We start from the raw sequence: 20,120 nt of genomic DNA, 5'->3' as shown, positions 1-20,120 counted from the left end.
AACATTATATTTCAAATATTATTTTCTTCCTTTTTTCTGTCTAAAATAACAATACAAACCTTGACTCCCACACACTCATCTTTTCCTGTTGAAACCATATTGTCTCATCTTTCATTTGGGGCCCATCTTAAATGTAACCTCCATCATGAAGAAGACTCACAGAATCTGAGAGTTAGAGCTTTAGAAATCATCTAAGAGGAGCTAACTCTTTAATTTTTAAGGTAAGTTATCTTAGACCCAGAAAAGTTGTCCTTTGTGCAAGGTCCCACAATTAGCTAGTGGCAATACCAGTATTTGAATTAAGGTTTCCTAGATCAGTGTTCTTTGGCTGACAACATTACTTCTCTGCTTTGTCATTGTCTTAGCTAGCCTAAAACATACCTAGTACATATTCTAAAAATTTTATTGAATTAAATTCACTTTCTTCTTTTTCTGAATTTTCTGAATAACTTTTTTCAAAATATATGCAAAGATAATTTTCAACATTTTTGCAAAACTCCTAAATTTTCTCCTTCCCTTCCCTTCCTCTCTCCCCTACACAAGTAATCCAATATATGTTAAACATGTGCAATTCTTTTATACATATTTCCACATTCTTCATGCTACACAAGAAAAATCAGCTCAAAAAGGGAAAAATAGAGGAAAAAAAAGCAAGCAAACTACAACAATAAAGGTGAAAATATTATGTTGTGATCCACATTCAGTTCTGACAATCCTCTTTCTAGATGCAGATGCCTCTCTCCATCACAAGTCTATTAGACGTGGCCTGAATTCTGTGATTATAGAGTGGCATCATGATAAAAATCTGGTTTTCATGCTAGAAAGACCTGAGTTCAAGTCCAGCCTCTGAAAAGTCACTTAAATCTCTCTATGTTCTAGGCAATTCTGAAACTATATACATGCAGAGTATTGACTTCAATAATAGAATGAGTGTCTCATATACCATTGAAATCACAGATCTAGTCCATAGCCTTCTCATAATTACATTTTACCTTGTTAGCTTCAGACTATCAGCACCCTTTTTTTGGATCACCAATATATTAGCTGCCCCTCTTAGTTATGTGTCATCTGAAAATTTAAAAGCATAAGATCTATATCTCCCACTAAGTCATTGGGAAACATTTCAAACAGAATAGAGCCAAAGATAGTCTAGTTTCATTCCATCAGAGCCCTCCTTCCTCCAATGGGAAATAAAGAGATCCATTCATCACTATACTTAGGGACTAGTTAGTCAGCCAATTTAACTATGTGTCATTCAGTCCCACACTTCTCTATCTTGCCCAGAAGAGTGTTATGAAAGCTATATTAATCAAGATATACTGTTAAGGGGCAGGTCAATTCTCTGAGAACCTCCACAACTGTGGATCATAACATCTGAAGGAGTTGCAAGACAGCCTTGGCTGACATAGGTGTTGTGGACTGGGAATGAGATAAATTGGAGGCAGGGGGAAGAGGAGAGAGGTCAGACAAGGCAATGGCCTCTTAGTCAGAGAGGTCAGAGAATAGCAACTGCCTCTCAGTCTCCTTGTATCATCCTCTCACATGAGGAGATCCATTTGGATTGGATCTTCAATAGCCACTGTCAGGTGGCTCCCATGTATTCCAACAGCTTTCCCGTGTATTCCAACAATACTATATTCACATCCTTGACAACAAAAAGATATATAGCTCATTTGACATGACTTGTTCTTAATATACCTACACTGGATAATGGTATTTATTTCTTTCTTTTTCTAAACACTCACAAACCTAGAATTTTAGCAGGATTTGTGTTAAGCTCAGTAGCCTAGTTTCAATTTCCAACTTTTCCCTTCTTTTGAAAATCACATAATCACCCTTCTCCTTGTGGCCAGTTGATAACTGATCTCTCTTTTTACAGGTGAGAATAGGTTCCATGATGCTGCCTACGGTCTTATACAAGGTGGCATTTTGGCTGGCATTGGGATGGACTCTGTCATCTGCTCATAGTCCTCGGACTCCAGACCGAGTCTCAGAAGCAGATATTCAGAGGTTGCTCCATGGAGTGATGGAACAACTGGGCATTGCCCGACCTCGAGTAGAATATCCTGCTCATCAGGCTATGAATCTTGTGGGTCCACAGAGCATTGAAGGTACTTATCATGTTTTACCCCTTTTTGGTTTTGCTTTGGCTTTTGTTAGTTGATTTTTAAAAAACTGTCACATCCCCTTTGTTCTTCTCTTTTCTTACCATTTTGCTTTTGTAGGCTTTGTGCACTCAAATATTTACAAATATTTACCAGCTTCGGGGGGGGGGGGGGTAAGAGAGGATGATGGAGATGTGCTTTATGTAAAATGGAAATAATCACAGCACCTGCTGCGAATGATGTAGATTAAAGGGGATAATAGTGTTCCAGCACTATACCTGGAACAAAGTAGATGCTTAATAAATGTTTGTTCCCTTTCAGCTCATTCCACCCAGTAATCCAGAAGGCTCTATTTGGGCCTGCCTAAACACATGCATTTAAATCAGTAACTTGTGTATGGCTATTGATTTAGACAAAGAACTATTTTCATTAAGCTCCTTTGGCCACATTGTCAGTAAATATTGTCAGGAAATGTGTGATTATCACCTAGCTGTTGTCTTGGAGAAAAGGTTCATGTGACTTTCAGAGTTTCCATTAATATCTTAGATCCTATTCATTTGTATACTGATGGAGAGTTAGTAGCTCACCTCTGAAAATTAAAAATGAGAGTTCATTCAAAGTTTTCTTTACTGTTAAAAGGAATATAATATGTATATATCTATATTTATATATATGTAATTTTCTTTTTTATAGGAATATGTTATATCCCTTTAAAAAGGAAAATAAAATGATGATCTGACATTTTTCATCAGTTTAATATTTTCCTACAGCATACTGTGCTTATAAATATTTGTCGTTTGACCTTTGTTTATGAAGAGGACCAATAACATCACAGTCTTGATTTCTGAGCATAGTAGAGAGAATACTGGATCTGGAATCAGGAAGGTCTGAATTCAAATGTGGCCTCAGATGCTCACTTCTTGTATGATCCTGGGCAAGACACTTAAACTTTGTTTCCCTTTATCCACTGGAGAAAGAATTGGTAAACCACTCCAGTTTATTTGCCAAGAAAACCCTGAAGAATCAGATATGATTGAACAACGATACTTGTAAATAATACATCCTGGCTATGTGACTCTAGCCAAATATTTAACTTCTCTGTTCTATTGCAGGGCTTCTTAAACTTTTTCCACTCACTAGCCCTTTTTGCCTGAAAAATTTTTACATGACCCTGAATATATAGGTATATAAAATAGGTGTGCAAATCAAATATTTACTGATAATAAATTGTAACTTCACAAACTCCTACATTCAGTTATAAGGCCCCATATAGGATCATGACCCATAGTTTAAGAAGCTATGCTCTAGTGGTCAAACATGAATAGAAGTGGAGGGCTGCTGAACCAAAGGTAATTCAAAGATTTGAATAGTGGGGAGAAAAAGTGGGGAATATTATGCCAAAGTTCCCTTTTAATGTCGTGACCCGGTTTCTCCAATTGTCCTATTTAGTTATTCTGCCTTAGGTTATAACCTTTCCCTCTTAATGTTTGAGATAAAGGTTTTATAGACATTCCTTCTTAATGTTTGACAAAATAAAGGTTTATCCATTTTAGATGTCATTAGAATATCAGTAACCTCCCTCCACCTAGGTACCTCCATCATGTCATTGTTCTTGTTATTCTATAAAAAGCTTGCTGTCCCTATACTCAAGGCTAGACTCTGAGATGATAGTCTCGTCTAGCCCTGGGGTCAACCATGCATCCATTGGTCCCAGTATTTCTCTCTATTTAATAAACTATTGAATTGGTCTCTAATCTCTGTTTTGCTCAGTTTCTTCGGCATTACATAGTGACTCAGAATACTGCATATGTTTCATTGAATTTTTATCCATTTTGTTAAATATTTCATAAATATTTCACAATTACATCTTAATCTAATTCTGGCTGCCCTTTGGAGTACTGGGGGCTATTTATTTGACATCTCTGCTCTAGGCAACGCTATAAGATTGTAAGTTACAAAAAAAAAGTACTGACTTGCATAAGTAGAAGGAGTCTCTTCCCTTGAGAGTTCTCTTATGCAAACTATGACCAAAGGCCAAATTCTGTTGGCAGCTGTTTTGAGTAAAGAATGGTGTTTACATTTTTAAATAAAGTTTTGTTTTTAAGAATATAAAACAATTCTTAGCTCATGGGATTTGGTCCATGGGCTATAGTTTGCCTACCTTGCGCTTGCTATATATCGGTGAGATTGCAGGTCTTAGTCCTTAGACCTAGAGTTAGTGCCTAACTCTATCCTTATTCTATCAATCAATAGTATACTGATTTATAAGTCAAAAATGCTGGATTTGAATCTGTGTTACATAAGTTCTCTGAGTCTCAGTTTCTTGATCTATAAAATGAATTGGTCATACTTGTACTTCTTAACCTGAAAAGATTATTGTTAAAATCATGTAAGTTAATCTTTGTTATGGTGGTGGTATTATTGTGCATCCTTTGTTCTTGAAGAGAATCTATATCATCACAAGTGTGATGTCTTGACTTGCATATGAATTGGGATTAAGTGAATCAAAGCTTGGCAAAGTCATTAGCCTCTCTTTTTCCTCCGGGGTCATAGGAGTTGGCAAGACAAAAGACAAAATAACTAAAAACACTGTAGTTTCTGCCTTCAAGGAAGGGGCTTACAGTCTGGTCAATAATAGCCCCTAGCCTAAGCCTCTATTGCTTTGTAAAGTACTTTGTAAATGCTAATACATTATATAAATGTAAACCTATTTTGGTCATAATTGCTAAAAGACCAATAATTTCATGATTGTTCCCACCGTTAGAAGTAGGGGGCAGCTAAGTGGTGCAGTAGATAAAGCACTGGTCAGTAAGACCTGAGTTCAAATTTGACCTCAGACACTGATATTTACTAGATGTATGACCCTGGGCAAGTCCCTTAATCCTGATTATCTTGTGCCAAAATTTAAAAAAAAAAAATCTTCCTTTATCATGGATTATCCCTTTGTTGGTGGTGGTGGTGGTGGTAGTGGTTGTGGTATTTTTTTTTTCTTCTTTAAAATAATGGTGGATGATAGCTCTCTCTGGGGGAGAAGATAGGTTTCTCGGGGGAGGTTTTCTTGGAGGCAGCCTTAGTATCAGTTCAGATCAATAATTACCCCAAATGCAGCCAGCTGGTAAAAATACAAACATTTATTTTCTCCTTCCAAAGTAGCCTGGTTAGTTGAGGCCTCTCTCTCTGCTTGGTTCCAAGAGCTCCCTCCGAATGTCTCCTGATCCAAAGGTTTTGTCCTTCAGCCTCTGCCTCTGCTTTCTTCAGCCTCCAGAGCCAGCACCAAGTTGAATCTGTCTTGCTTCTGAGAGAGCCTTCTCAATCTTCACTGAACTCTCCACTCGTAGCTTCTTCCTCTGAAAACTCTTCTACCGCCACCAGCCAGCCAAGTGGAAAATATTCTCATGAATTACTCTTCACGGGCTTATATATGACTCTTCTGAGAGAATGGGATTATGGGTTTTCTCCCATAGTGCTCTCTGGCTCTAAGAGCTTCAAGAGAGGTGTGAATTCAGATATCTCATACTAAACCCTGAAATTTCCCAAACGTGTGAACTCCAAGGAGTAAAGGTGTGAACACAAGCATTGTATCAATTAGTTCTACTTAATATCTTGTTTCAGGTTCTGGCCCAAAACATCTTCTTGTAAGATCAGATCAATAATCTATCAACTCTAGTGAGTTAGCAGTTTGTAAAGATTCCAACAGGTGGTGATTTGTGATTTCATTAGTTTTGGGATCTTCCTGAGATTCTGGCTACCAATATACTAGGCATCGATTTCCCTCCCTCTATTGTCTTAGAGTTGTCTGAGAAGTTAGTTATTTTAGCCAGGGTCACACAACTGTGTTTCAGAAGCAAGACATAAACTCAGGTTGATTTTTTTGATTTTGTTTTGCTTTGTGTTATTGACTCTTAACAGTATCTGGGACATATCAAGCACTTAATAAGCAAATGCTTATTTACTCCCTCTCTCCAAATCCAATTCTCAGTCCCCTTCATCATGCTGCTTGCATTCTAAATTGCATTTTAAAAGGAAATGAAAAAGTTCCCATGGAAAAATATTCCGTTCTGAATGAAGCTGAAGATTTGTGGTTAAGTAATTATGTCCACTACTATGGTATGGTATGTACTATTACATACATGATGAATTATGCTCTCGGAATGCTTTGAAACATCTTTAAGAACTTGTGTGTATGTGTATATACACCCACACAAATATTTACTGTCTGGGACTCTTCTGATATTGTCCCATTTTCTGCAGTTCTGGGTATCTATAGTCATATCCATTTTTTTTAATACTCTCATTTGGGATTTTTTTAGCAAAGACACTGGAGTAGTTTGTCATTTTCTTTCTCTAATTCATTTGATAAATGAGGAAACTTAAGTAAATAGAGTTAAGTGACTTGTCCAGAGTCACACTGCTAAATGAGGGCATATTTTTACTCAGATGAGTCTTCCTGTCTACCAGCTCAGTGCCCTATCCACTGTGTCACATAACTGCCCAACTAATATATATTTCAAATACACAAAGCCCAAAACTCCATTCTCTTCATTAAAATTTAAATTCATTGAAGGCAATGACTCTTTTTGTCCTTCTTTGTATTATCATCTTTAACACAGTACCTGGTAAACTTCATAAATGTATGATTTCTCCTTTAGTGGAGGATAGTATTTATTTCAAAAGGCTCATGATTTTTTCAATATGGGCACTTCCTCCATTAATGCAACTTGAAACTTTTCTATGCCTTAATAGAAACTTATCATGAGCTTGTATGACTAAAAACACCTGTTGTTTTGGTGGTCATCCATTAAGACCTGGACCTTCAGGTCCACTTCAGGACACGTTGGCTGGGCTTGTACTAAGCTTCCTATTATATCTTCATGTAGTCCTATAGAATAACTTATCTTGTAGAGTTTGGATCCCTTCTATGTCATCACAGTTTCCTGCCTGTCTTATCCCATCCCCATTTCTTCTCAGGCCTTGTTCCCTAAAATATTGACTACTTATATCTGAACCTTCCCAATTGTAAACTTATTATATCCTACATTATTATCTAATTATCCTGGCAAAAGGAAGATCCCCAAATGATGTTGGATAGAGAAATATGCTGGGAGCATATGGGCAAGAATCACAGCATGGGGAGGTATGTGTAGATTGTAATCTGTACCTTTGGAGAGAGTATCCTCTTGAATGAGATTATGCAACTCTTCCAGGTCAGTATCAGAATCACAGAATGTCAAAGTTGCAAGAGACCTTAAAAAGCCTATAATTTAGGAAATTTAGACTATATTTGGGATTTCAAGGATGTGGTAAATATTATGCAATCCTAAAAAAATTCTCCTCTCTTAAGTTTTGGGGAAGAGAAATAAAAATTTAGATTGTACTAGTGCAAAAAGATGAATGTTATAAACTTAAAGCAAACTTGCAATTAAAGTTTCAGTTCAGTGATCTTGTACTCTTATTGATGAAATTAAGGTCCACAACTAATAAATTGCTGAGTGAGGGGTAGAATCTATATTTTCTGGGGTTGAGTGTAGGGTTCTTTTTGTTGTCTATCATTGTCTTCTCAACTTGTCTAAATCCAAATTCATCATCTTCCTTCACCCTGTTAACTTGGTCCTTTTTCTGATTTGTCTCTACTTATTAAAAGCATCACTATTCTTCCAGTCTCTCAAACTTGAAACTTTTGAGTATTTTGGGGGCTCTCTTCTCTTTGACTTCTCACATCTAATCAGTCATTATGTCTTGTTCATTTTCCTTTTGATAATAGATTTGTCCCTTACTCTGTATTCCTAATGCCAATATCCACGTCCAGGGAAGGAAACAAGGGTGAGGAAAGGAAGAAAACAACTTTTTATTGGATGTCTAATCTGTGCCAGACACTGTATGCTTTACAAATATTTTCATTTTATCCTCATAACAACCATGGAAAATAGGTATGATTATTATCCTAATTTTACAGTTGAGGAAACTGAGGCAGACAGAGGTTAAAGTGATTTTTCAAGCATTACAAAGCTAGTGTTTGAGGTCATATCTGAATTCAGGCATTCCTAATTTCAGGCCTAGCTCTCTATCTACAGTGTCACCTAGCTATCTCATCATTTCAATTCCTATTATTGTAATGGCCTCCTAGGCTTCTCCCCCTGCTTCTTTCTTCATCCCTACCCCCAATTCATCTAACATACTGTTGCCAGATTAATCCTACAAAACACATTGAATCAAATTACCCCTCACAAAATTCGTGACAGGATCAAATGAAATAATATACTCAAAACATTTGTAACCACCAAGCCTTATATAAATGTAAGGGATTATTATAATGTCAGGATTATCAACAGCCTACGGTGTACCATATCAAAGCTGAATTCCTCTGCCAAGTTTTCTAAGCTCTCCTAAGATCACAGCTCTTCCCTACTTTTTAAACTACAGTAATGTTCCCTTGTTATATCATAGTCAATCCATATTTCATATTTTTATACTATATTTAATTGTTTTATGATAAACATTTAACGATGTTCATTATGGCATTGTCAAATGAAAATATGCAAATTACAGGCAAAGTTAAATTAGAACCATTTGGATAGCAATATCCAAATGAACTGATACTGGCATCAGTACAAAACTAATCTAAAAATATCCCTGAAACACACAGCTTCAGTGGTGCCATATGCCAAGGTCAGTTAAAATGCCCAGCTGGAATGTTGCCATTTTTGTTGCCTATTCTTCAAAATTCTTCTCCCTACCTTAATCTTATTTCTTCTTACACTTTCTTTCACTTTGAAAGGAAAAGTAAAGTCACTTTGATTGTTAGGTCACTATATCAAGGTTATGTGATTTTGTGGAAACTCAACCGTTCTCATATGTATTATTACAGGAGGAAATTTTGGGAAACAATATAGTGCAAGGGAAAGTCATAGGACCTGAACCTGAAAACTTTTTATAGTACTTCTTGTGTGATCGTGGACAAATTATTTAAGCTACTTGCCTCAGTTTTTCTTCAAATGTAACAGTAGAGGGTTGGGAAAGATAACACTTAAGGTTCTTTCTGTTGTCCTACTAGGGAAGCTTTAGAGCAGGGTCCTCAAACTATGGCTTGTGGGCCAGATGCAGTAGTTGAGGACATTTATCCCCCTCACCCAGGGTTATGAAGTTTCTTTATTTAAAGGTCCACAAAACAAAGTTTTTGTTTTTACTATAGTCCGGCCCCTCCAACAGTCTGAGGGACAGTGAACTGGTCCCCTATTTAAAAAGTTTAAGGACCCCTGCTTTAGAGAGTTGCATGTCCTTACATGACTTGTCTGTGGACATATCAGAGGCCCTATATACACACTCAGTTTTTCCTGACTCACCTATACTAAAGTGCCTCTCATTGCTACAGTCTCCCACAAAAGATACAATTGATTTAATTTGACATTGCTACAATACAATTGATTCTGTTTTTTCATAGTTGGCCAAGGGCAAGAAGAGTGGAATAAGGGGTTTGAACTAGATGGTTGCCCTCTAGTTAGTCCCTTCCAGATCAAGATCTGTGATCTTATTTGCAATATTTGTGGCTTAGGGGAGAGCAGCCAATATTAGATTTAGGAAGCTCTGGGTTCAAGTCCTAATTTTGTCTCTCTCTCTCTCTCTCTCTCTCACACACACACACACACACACACACACACACACACACACACGCTATGTGATTAGGTAAATAATCTCTGTCTCTAGGCAAAGAGATTACAAATTGCTGAGCATATGTCAATGTGTATTGGTAGAAGGAGTTTTCTTACTAAGAACTTCATAAACAATGAAAACAGTGCTCTAGACCAAAAAACATGTTTTTTAATCTATCATTCAGTTCAAGTTAGGAAGAGATCCTTTTTATGTTCAGTTAAAAAAATCTGTCTATTTTCCAGACTTAGAAAATGTCTTCTTATGAGCTTAGTGGCATAGAAATATCTTTTAATCTTAGCTATTTTATGACTGTAGTTACCATAGTAACAAGGTATATTAGTCACACTTAGCTAGTAGAGCCAGAAGAAGTAATGCAACTTTTTCATTCGCTCATCAAGTGGCCATCCAGAAATACAGTATCTGGAAGAAGCCATATTGGTCCTTCTGCTTATGAATGGTCTTCTACAGCTGGTGGGCTCTGACTTCCAAATCAAGCAAAGACTTAGCAATTTCTGATCCTTGAATGTCTCATAAAGCACCTCAGTCAAAGATTGGTGTAAACCAACCTTCAAAATTACTTTTTGTTGATACAACCACTCAGTCAACTAACATTTTTAAGTGCCTACTATATGCCAGGAACTTTACTAAGTTCTGAGTTCAATACAAGATACATGGAATAATATAAATAAAAGGAAACATTTAGTCATATGTACTAATATCTTGTCAATCACTTTTATCCAATTTTCCATCTCCAAATGGTTTTCCGTCAGTACCCACCACCATTTCCTGTTTTTCATGCCAGTCCTCTTTCCTTCTGTTAGCAAGAACATTTGAAAGCTGACTATACTTTGAATTTCTTTAGCTTTCATCCATGTAGTATAAGGGAATTTGTACTTGTTTCACTGGTTTTCACAGCATCTATGTCAAGTAGGTGGGAGGTTAGTATCACTATTTATTTCCAAAGTTACTGTATTAAAAAAAGAAAGTGCTCTAATTATTCAGTTGGATGGGTTCAATTTTTATGTTTAATTGTGGGTTTTTTTTAAATGAATTCTTCATATTTCTCATTCCTTATTGTTGTTGTTCAGCTGTGTCTGATTCTTGGTGACTCCATTTGGGATTTTGTTGACAAAGATACTGGAGTTGTTTGCCATTTCTTTCTCCAGTCCATTTTACAGATGAAAGAACTGGGGCAAATGAGGGTAAGTGACTTGCTCAGGATCACGTAGCTACTAAGTGTCTGAGACCATATTTGAACTCAGGAAGAGGAATCTTCCTGACTTCAAGGCCTGGCACTCTGTGCACTATGGCACCACATAACTACTCTTATAGTACATTTTACTCATTCTTTATAGTGCAGTGATATAAATGACATTCATATACTATGATTAGTTCAGTCATTCCCCAATCACTGGGCATGCAATTGTGCCCCCAGCCTTTCATTACTACAAATAGGGCTGTTGTGAATATGTACAAAAGGCACATAAATTAATTTGAGTAAAAAAAAATCAATAGGCATTTATTAAGTACTTATTATTTGCAAAGAATAAAAGAAAAGCAAGAAATAGTCTCTTATTAAGTAGCCTGTAGCCTGATGGATAAACAAATATGTACAAATAAATAAATAGGATAAATTATAGGCAATCTCAGAAGGAAGGCAGATTGGCAGAGATTTCTTGCTGCTGAGGCAATTGGGGTTAAATAACTTGCCCAGGGTCATACAGCTAGGCAGTATTAAGTGTTTGAGGTCAGATTTGAACTCAGGTCCTCCTGATTTCAGGGCTGATGCTCTATTCAATGAACCACCTAAAAAAAGCAAATAAATAGATAAACTTAACAGATCAATAAGTTTGAAAAAGCCTTTAAAACATATACAAAGTATAGCCAAAATCAAAAGGCATTTCTGTTATATTAGATGACTTCTTGAGGTCTCTTCTAACTCTTCTAACTTCTAACAAATCTATGAGTCTATGAATCTCTCCAAATTTGGCCCTGGTCCTCAAATGACAGATATGTAGTCATAACTGGAGTGTGCTTACAGCTTTTCCAGGTGGAATGTTAGGAGCTATCAAATCTAACTTTCCTTTTACCAGTCTAGGTAGGTTAAGTGAATTGTCCAAAATACCACAAATGTGAGGATCATGATTTAATATCATATCCTTTCCTCTTTTCATTACATCTCCTTAGAATTTGTGCTCCTCAAGAAGCTAAGTCTACTCCACCCACAGTGAAGTATCTAAGAAGGGCTATAGTGGTTGCCTAAAATATCAATTGAGAAGTGGAAGTTTGTTCTTTGTCTTTCAACTTTTGATTTGATTTGATTTTTTAGCTCTTGGTATAAATTTAATATTTACTTCCACTATTTGTCTTTTGAGTTCTTGTGGCTACTGGAATGGGGGAACTCTGCGTATCCTTTTATTTCAATCCACAGCCATTTTCTTTTCTTTTTTTTTAAATAACTTTTTATTGACAGAACCCATGCCAGGGCAATTTTTTACAACATTATCCCTTGCACTCACTTCTGTTCTGATTTTTCCCCTCCTTCCCTCCACCCCTCCCCCAGATGGCAAGCAGTCTTATACATGTTAAATAGGTTACAGTATATCCTAGATACAATATATGTGTGCAGAACCGAACAGTTCTCTTGTTGCACAGGAAGTATTGGATTCAGAAGGTATAAATAACCCAGGAAGAAAAACAAAAATGCAAACAGTTTACATTCATTTCCCAGTGTTCTTTCTTTGGGTGTACCTGCTTCTGTCCATCATTGATCAGTTGGAACTGAATTAGATCTCTGTCAAAGAAATCCACTTCCATCAGAATACATCCTCATACATTATCATTGTTGAAGTATATAATAATCTCCTGGTTCTGCTCATTTCACTCAGCATCAGTTCATGTAAGTCTCTCCAAGCCTCTCTGTATTCATCCTGCTGGTCATTTTTTTTAATTTAATAATTACTTTATATTGACAGAATCCATGCCAGGATGATTTTTTTACAACATTATCCCTTGCACTAGTTTCTGTTCTGATTTTTCCCCTCCCTCCCTCCACCCCCTCCCCTAGATGGCAAGCAGTCCTATATATGTTGGATATGTTGTAGTATATCCTAGATACAATATATTTTTGCAGAACCGAACAGTTTTCTTGTTGCATAGGGAGAATTGGATTCAGAAGGTATAAATAACCCGGGAAGAAAAACAAAAATGCAGATAGTTCACATTCATTTCCCAGTATTCTTTCTTTGGGTGTAGCTGCTTCTGTCCATCATTTATCAATTGAAACTCAGTTAGGTCTCTTTGTCAAAGAAATCCACTTCCATCAAAATATGTCCTCATACAATATCGTTGTCGAAGTGTAAAATGATCTCCTGGTTCTGCTCATTTCACTTAGCATCAGTTCATGTAAGTCTCGCCAGTCCTCTCTGTATTCATCCTGCTGGTCATTTCTTACAGAACAATAATATTCCATAACATTCATATACCACAATTTACCCAGCCATTCTCCAATTGATGGGCATCCATTCATTTTCCAGTTTCTAGCTACTACAAATAGGGCTGCTACAAACATTTTGGCACATACAGGTCCCTTTCCCTTCTTTAGTATTTCTTTGGGATATAAGCCCAATAGAAACATTGCTGGATCAAAGGGTATGCACAGTTTGATAACTTTTTGGACATAATTCCAGATTGCTCTCCAGAATGGTTGGATTCGTTCACAACTCCACCAACAATGCATTAGTGTCCCAGTTTTCCCGCATCCCCTCCAACATTCATCATTATTTTTTCCTGTCATCTTAGCCAATCTGACAGGTGTGTAGTGGTATCTCAGAGTTGTCTTAATTTGCATTTCTCTGATCAATAATGATTTGGAACACTCTTTCATATGAGTGGTAATAGTTTCAATTTCATCCTCTGAAAATTGTCTGTTCATATCCTTTGACCATTTATCAATTGGAGAATGGCTTGATTTCTTATAAATTTGAGTCAGTTCTCTATATATTTTGGAAATGAGGCCTTTATCAGAACCTTTAACTGTGAAGATGTTTTCCCAGTTTGTTGCTTCCCTTCTAATCTTGTTTGCATTAGTTTTGTTTGTACAAAGGCTTTTTAATTTGATGTAATCAAAATTTTCTATTTTGTGATCAGTAATGGTCTCTAGTTCATCTTTGGTCACAAATTTCTTTCTCCTCCACAAGTCTGAGAGATAAACTATCCTATGTTCCTCTAATTTATTTATAATCTCGTTCTTTATGCCTAGGTCATGGACCCATTTTGATTTTGTCTTGGTATATGGTGTTAAGTGTGGGTCCATGCCTAATTTCTGCCATGCTAATTTCCAGTTATCCCAGCAGTTTTTATCAAATAATGAATTCTTATCCCAAAAGTTAGGATCTTTGGGTTTGTCAAACACTAGATTGCTATAGTTGACTATTCTGTCTTGTGAACCTAACCTTTTCCACTGATCCACTAATCTATTTCTTAGCCAATACCAAATGGTTTTGGTGACTGCTGCTTTATAATATAATTTTAGATCAGGTACAGCTAGCCCACCTTCATTTGATTTTTTTTTCATTAATTCCCTTGAGATTCTCGACTTTTTATTGTTCCATATGAATTTTGTTGTTATTTTTTCTAGATCATTAAAATATTTTCTTGGAAGTCTGATTGGTATAGCACTAAATAAATAGATTAGTTTAGGGAGTATTGTCATCTTTATTATGTTCGCTCGGCCGATCCAAGAGCACTTAATAGTTTTCCAATTATTTAAGTCTGACTTTATTTGTGTGGAGACTTTTTTATAATTTTGCTCATATAATTCCTGACTTTCCTTTGGTAGATAGATTCCCAAATATTTTATGGTATCAACAGTTATTCTGAATGGAATTTCTCTTTGTATCTCTTGCTGTTGGGTTTTGTTGGTGATGTACTGCTGGTCATTTCTTACAGAACAATAATACTCCATAACATTCATATACCACAATTACCCAACCATTCTCCAATTGATGGGCATCCATTTATTTTCCAGCTTCTAGCCACTACAAACAGGGCTGCCACAAACATTTTGGCACATACAGGTCCCTTTCCCTTCTTTAGTATTTCTTTGGGGGATAAGCCCAGTAGAAACACTGCTGGATCAAAGGGTATGCACACTTTGATAACTTTTTGAGCATAGTTCCAAATTGCTCTCCAGAATGGCTGGATGTGTTCACAGTTCCACCAACAATGTATCAGTGTCCCTGTTTTCCCATGTCCCCTCCAACATTCCGCATTATCTTTCCCTGTCATTCTAGCCAATCTGACAGGTGTGTGGTGGTATCTCAGAGTTGTCTTAATTTGCATTTCTTTGATTAATAGTGATTTGGAGCATATTTTCATATGGCTATAAATAGTTTTAATTTCTTTGTCTGAGAATTGTCTGTTCACATCCTTTGACCATTTATCAATTGGAGAATGGCTTGATTTCTTATAAATTAGAGTCAATTCTCTATATATTTTGAAAATGAGGCCTTTATCAGAACCTTTGACTGTAAAAATGTTTTCCCAGTATCACAGCCATTTTCAACATGACTCCTTGTAAGCTGCCCACAATTAATTTTTGATCTTAAATGATTGAAAAAACCTTAAAATGGCAAGATTGAGGTAATAATACTTGACACCAAAGTATCACTCTCTAATTTCCAGTTGAAAAACAAGGTTACTTTTGTTCAGTAAAGTGTTTCTGTAAAACACTGTATTGAGAACTGTGGCCAATAACAGTCAGTCAACCAACAATCATTTATTAAGACTTACTATGTACCAAGTAATATGTTAAGCTTTGGGGATACACATACAATGATTCATCTCTGTTTTCAAGGAGCCTATGTTCTAATAAAAGAGACAGCAACTACATATAGATATATAGATAATATAGGTATACATATATACATATATAGACAAAACAAAAAGAGAATGAATACATATGAATGCAAACTAGTTCATATAAAGTAGTTAGAGAGGGAGGGATGGTGGTGCTAGAATCTGGAAAGACCATGTTTCAGCAATGTCTTGAAGAAAGAGAGGCATATAAGATATGGAGATGAGGTACTACATTTCAAGCATAAGAGTTGATGAGTGCAAATGCATTGGAATTAGAGATAGAATACTATTGTGAGGAATAAAGAGGTTAGTGTGGTCTCAATTTTCTAGGTAAAATATGAAGCAAGGCCTTTACCTGAGACAGAGTGAGCCTTGAGAGAAGAGAAGATTTGGAATAGCTTCTCTGGATAGTGAATTGGGAATTCAATTAGGGAGGAATTAAATCATAAAAATAGCCAGTGTTTATATAATACTTTAAGGTTTATAAAACATTGTAGACATTCTGTTCGTTTTATCCTCACAAAAATTCTGAAAGGCATGTGATATAATTGTATCCTTTTTACAAATGACAAAGCAGAAGTAGACAGAAATTAAATGACTTCTCTAGGTCTCTGAACTAATAAGTGTTCAGGATAGGATTTTTTCCCCTTTTTCATTTATTTGTTTTTTTCCAAATACATGTAAAGATAGTTTTCAACATTTCTTTTTGTAAGACTTTGTGTCCAAATTTTTCTGCCTCTCTGCTTTACCTTCCCCCTTTCCAAGATAGCAAGCACTCTGATATAGGTTAAATATGTACAATCTTTTTAAACATATTTGCATATTTGTCATGCTATATATGAAAAATCAGAATAAAGGGAGGGGGGAACCTGAAAAAGGAAAAAAAAAAACAAAAAAAAATGAAAATATACTTCAATCTACACTTAGTCTCCATAGTTCTTTCTCTGGATGTGGATGGTATTTTCTATTCTAAATCTATTAGAAATGTTATGAACCACTGCATTGTTGAGAAGAGCCAAGTTCATCACAGCTCATCATCACATAATCTTGCTGTTATTATGTACAATGTTCTCTTGGTTCTGCTCACTTCACTCATTAATCAGTTCATGTAAGTCTTTCCAGGCTTTTCTGAAATCAGTCAGCTCATCATTTCTTATAGAACAATAACATTATATTACATTCCATATCAGGATAGTTTTAAATTCATCTTTCTGACTCAGATCTGGCACTGTTGGCCCAGCTGAATGGCATAGGAGCACCACACCTGGAATCAGGAAGACTTTTCCTCCTGAGTTCAAATTTACCCTTGGACACTTTCTAGTTGTGTGATCACTTAATCCTGTTTGCCTTAATTTTCTCATCTGTCAAATGAGTTGGAGAAAGAAATGACAAACCAGGCCAACTAGGAGTCAGACATAACTAAAAAATGAACAAACAACAAAACTAACACTCATCATCTAGTTACCTCATAATAAAAATAACTAGCAATATATAGATCTTTAAAGTTTGCAGAACACTGTAGATATGTTTATTTATTTGATCATCACACTATCCCAGATTCTATTCACTGGACCACCTAGTTACCCCTATTATATTCATTCCTTATAATGCAGTAATATTACATGACATTCATATACCATGATTTGTCCAGAAGGGAGGTACTGCATGGTATTATTATTATCCTAATTTTTAAAAAGAGGAAACTGAGTCACAGAGAGATTAACTGATTTGACCAGGATCATATAGCAAAATGTCTGAGATAAGATTTGAACTCAGATCTTCCTAACTCCATGTCTAACTCCCTATTCCCTGTACCACCTACCTCCCAGTGAGGGTCTAGTCAAAAGTGGATAACACAAATTTATAATGAACCCAGTTGATCTCCCTTCAGCAATGAAAAGTCATACACAAAATTGTACAAGTCATTTGGAGCTCACAAAGAAGGAGCTGCAATTTTCCATTTAAGCACAAGAGGGCAGAAGCAACCTCTCCTCTCTCTCTCTCTCTCTCTCTCTCTCTCTCTCTCTCTCTCTCTCTTTTGGGTAGAAAAGAAGGAAAAGCTGACACAAAATAAACCATAGCCATAAGCTATACATTTGGTGGCTCTCTGGTTCTCGAAAGCCTTGGGACCGACTAGTTTTTGTTTTAGAGGACAAGAAGGTTCCCTCATTGCCAGGTCATTTCTGCTCTGTTAAACCCGGAGCTCTAATAGGGATAGATCACAGGTTTAACAGATGAAATGGAAATAGATACTGTTTGGTCTAACCTGGACCTATTCTGATTAGCTTTCCAATTAGCTCTCCATCCTTTCCTCTGACACTAAGATCAGAAACATTTCCAGATGTGCCAGAATCACTCTGGACCACAGCAAACTGTTTCCTTAAAGCTAAACTAGAAATATAATAATTCAATGTCTTCCTTCCCCCATATTACATATCATCTCACAAATAATAGCCTGAAGAAAATTTTGTGATAATTTTAGTCTTTCCTCGGATTTTCTTTTGTCATTGAAAAGAGAACTAGGACTAAAAATTAAGTGGAATGTATAACAACTACAAATTACTCCAATCTATTTTTCCAGTTTTATTTAACATCTCTTAGTGTCCAGCCAAAATGTGACTTATTCTAACCTAGTCTTATGTACTCATGTAATTCATTCTCCGTTCTTGGAGTACACACTTTCTCTGTAGCTACCTATGAAAATTCTTCAATTGCTTCAAGGCTTAGTACAAATGCCTCTGCCTTTATGAAACTTGTTCTGACTCCTCTCCCCCTCTCTTCCCTTCCCAGCTAAAAGTAGACTTTTATTCTTCAAATTTTCCTAGAGCTTTTGATTGGATTTCTCTTGTCCCTGTGCAACTTTGTGTCATACTTATTTATGTGTATGTCTCATTCCTTCTTCCACCTAGTATTGGGGTTCTTCATTTTTTATATGTGTCACTGGACCCCTTTAGCAGTTTGGTGGAATCTTTGGACCCAAAGATATTCTGATATATACCAGAATATAATAATGTTTGTTTGGTTTTTAAAATTCATAATTGAAAAAAATAACTAAATTTTAGTCAGAGATTAGTGAAAATTAATATGTGATTTTTCCCTTCTCAAGTTTTTGAATTCTCTGAAATCTATCCATTAAACCCACATTAAAAAACTTTGCCCTAGTGGATTTCAAATTCCTCAAGGGCAAGAATTGTGTTGTTTTTTCTCCTCTGGGTCCATAAGACCCAGCATCTAGCATAATTTTCTGCATATAGTAGCAGATTCATAAAGTGTGGTTAAGTGAATCAGTATATAAATGAGTGAAATTTAGTGCGATAGAAAATTGTATATGGAGCCAGAAGATCCAGTTCATGGAATCCTGGTTCTATCCTTTACTTAGTTGTGTGACCTTGGGCAAAGTCAATTTACTTTTTGGAGCCTCCATTTTCTCTTCTGTAAAATGAAAGAATTTGATGACTTCTGAAGTCTCATGATTCTGGTTAAACCAGAGAAGGCCAATGTGAATTATTCATTTCATGCTTGGAGCCTAAATATTATATATTTCTGAGCTCCCAGATAAAATACCTATTTGAATGAGGAAGGGAAAGTCAGGTTCTAGGAGTAACATAATTGTCACTAGGACTATGATTTTTAAGAAAAATGACTGATATTAACATGGAAGTGATAATCTTCGCTTTTTGCCATATCACTAAGTACATGCTTGTTGGTTATACACCAGTGTGAACAAGATTTATTCTGGCAAAATTGTGAAGTCAGGAGAACAATTGATCTACTTCAGTAATTCCATCATATCTAGACTCTTAAAGACTTGGTTCTGATTTTTGGAATAATTTATTGGTAATTCCCGAATAAATCAGTAGATTATATTTATTCATTTATAGAAGTATTAGCAGGTATGAGAAATGCTTCTGGAAAAGGGGGTTTTGATTTGGATAATTTAAGGAGAAAGTAGGTATAGAAGGCCCTATGACATAACTACTCCCTGACCTGCAATAAATGAGGCTATCTTTCTGGGCCCCAGTGATCTCTTGGGGAAATTGGAATATTTTGTTTTGGACTATTGTTTCATAGAACATATTCCCCAATATTCTGGTATTCCAAATAATTCAGAAAGGAGTTCTGAGGAAAATTTCACTATTAGTAATATTCCCTTCCCCCTCCCAAAAGATATTCAATATGAAATTCTGCATGCATTTAGAATGTTCATGTGTACCATTTTTAAAATGTTAAAAGGGCTTTAGTTTTATTTACTTGTTTGTTTTTGCCCTAAAATTTCTAACACTTTATTTTTGTTTTTCTTTTCTTTTTTCAATGATATCACATTTTTCTAAATACATGTAAAGATAGTTTTTAGCATTCATTTTTGTAAGACTTTGTGTTCCAAATTTTTCGCCCTCCTTCCTTTACCTAACCCCTCTCCAAGACAGCAAGCAGTCCAATAGAGGTTAAATATGTGCAACCCTTTTAGACATATTTTCATATTTGTAATGTTGTACAAGAAAAATCAGA

The 20,120-nt window shown here is 35.9% G+C and overlaps 1 protein-coding gene across 2 annotated transcripts in view; it reads left to right on the top strand.

Annotated features, from left to right (window-relative positions):
- SCG5 (secretogranin V) overlaps positions 1-20,120 on the top strand; it is a 65,020-nt gene that overhangs the window by 2,108 nt on the left and 42,792 nt on the right. For both annotated transcript variants that reach the window (XM_051977025.1, XM_051977024.1), the window contains exon 2: positions 1,880-2,111. In XM_051977025.1, coding sequence (XP_051832985.1) covers positions 1,895-2,111 — 217 coding nt within the window. In that variant the 5' untranslated portion in view covers positions 1,880-1,894. The remainder of the gene's footprint in view (positions 1-1,879; positions 2,112-20,120) is intronic.

Source organism: Antechinus flavipes, chromosome 2 (genome assembly GCF_016432865.1).
Source record: "Antechinus flavipes isolate AdamAnt ecotype Samford, QLD, Australia chromosome 2, AdamAnt_v2, whole genome shotgun sequence".
In the NCBI taxonomy this organism is placed as follows: domain Eukaryota; kingdom Metazoa; phylum Chordata; class Mammalia; order Dasyuromorphia; family Dasyuridae; genus Antechinus; species Antechinus flavipes.
Note: the sequence above shows the minus strand (reverse complement) of the source record. Positions and strands in the feature narration are given on the sequence as shown.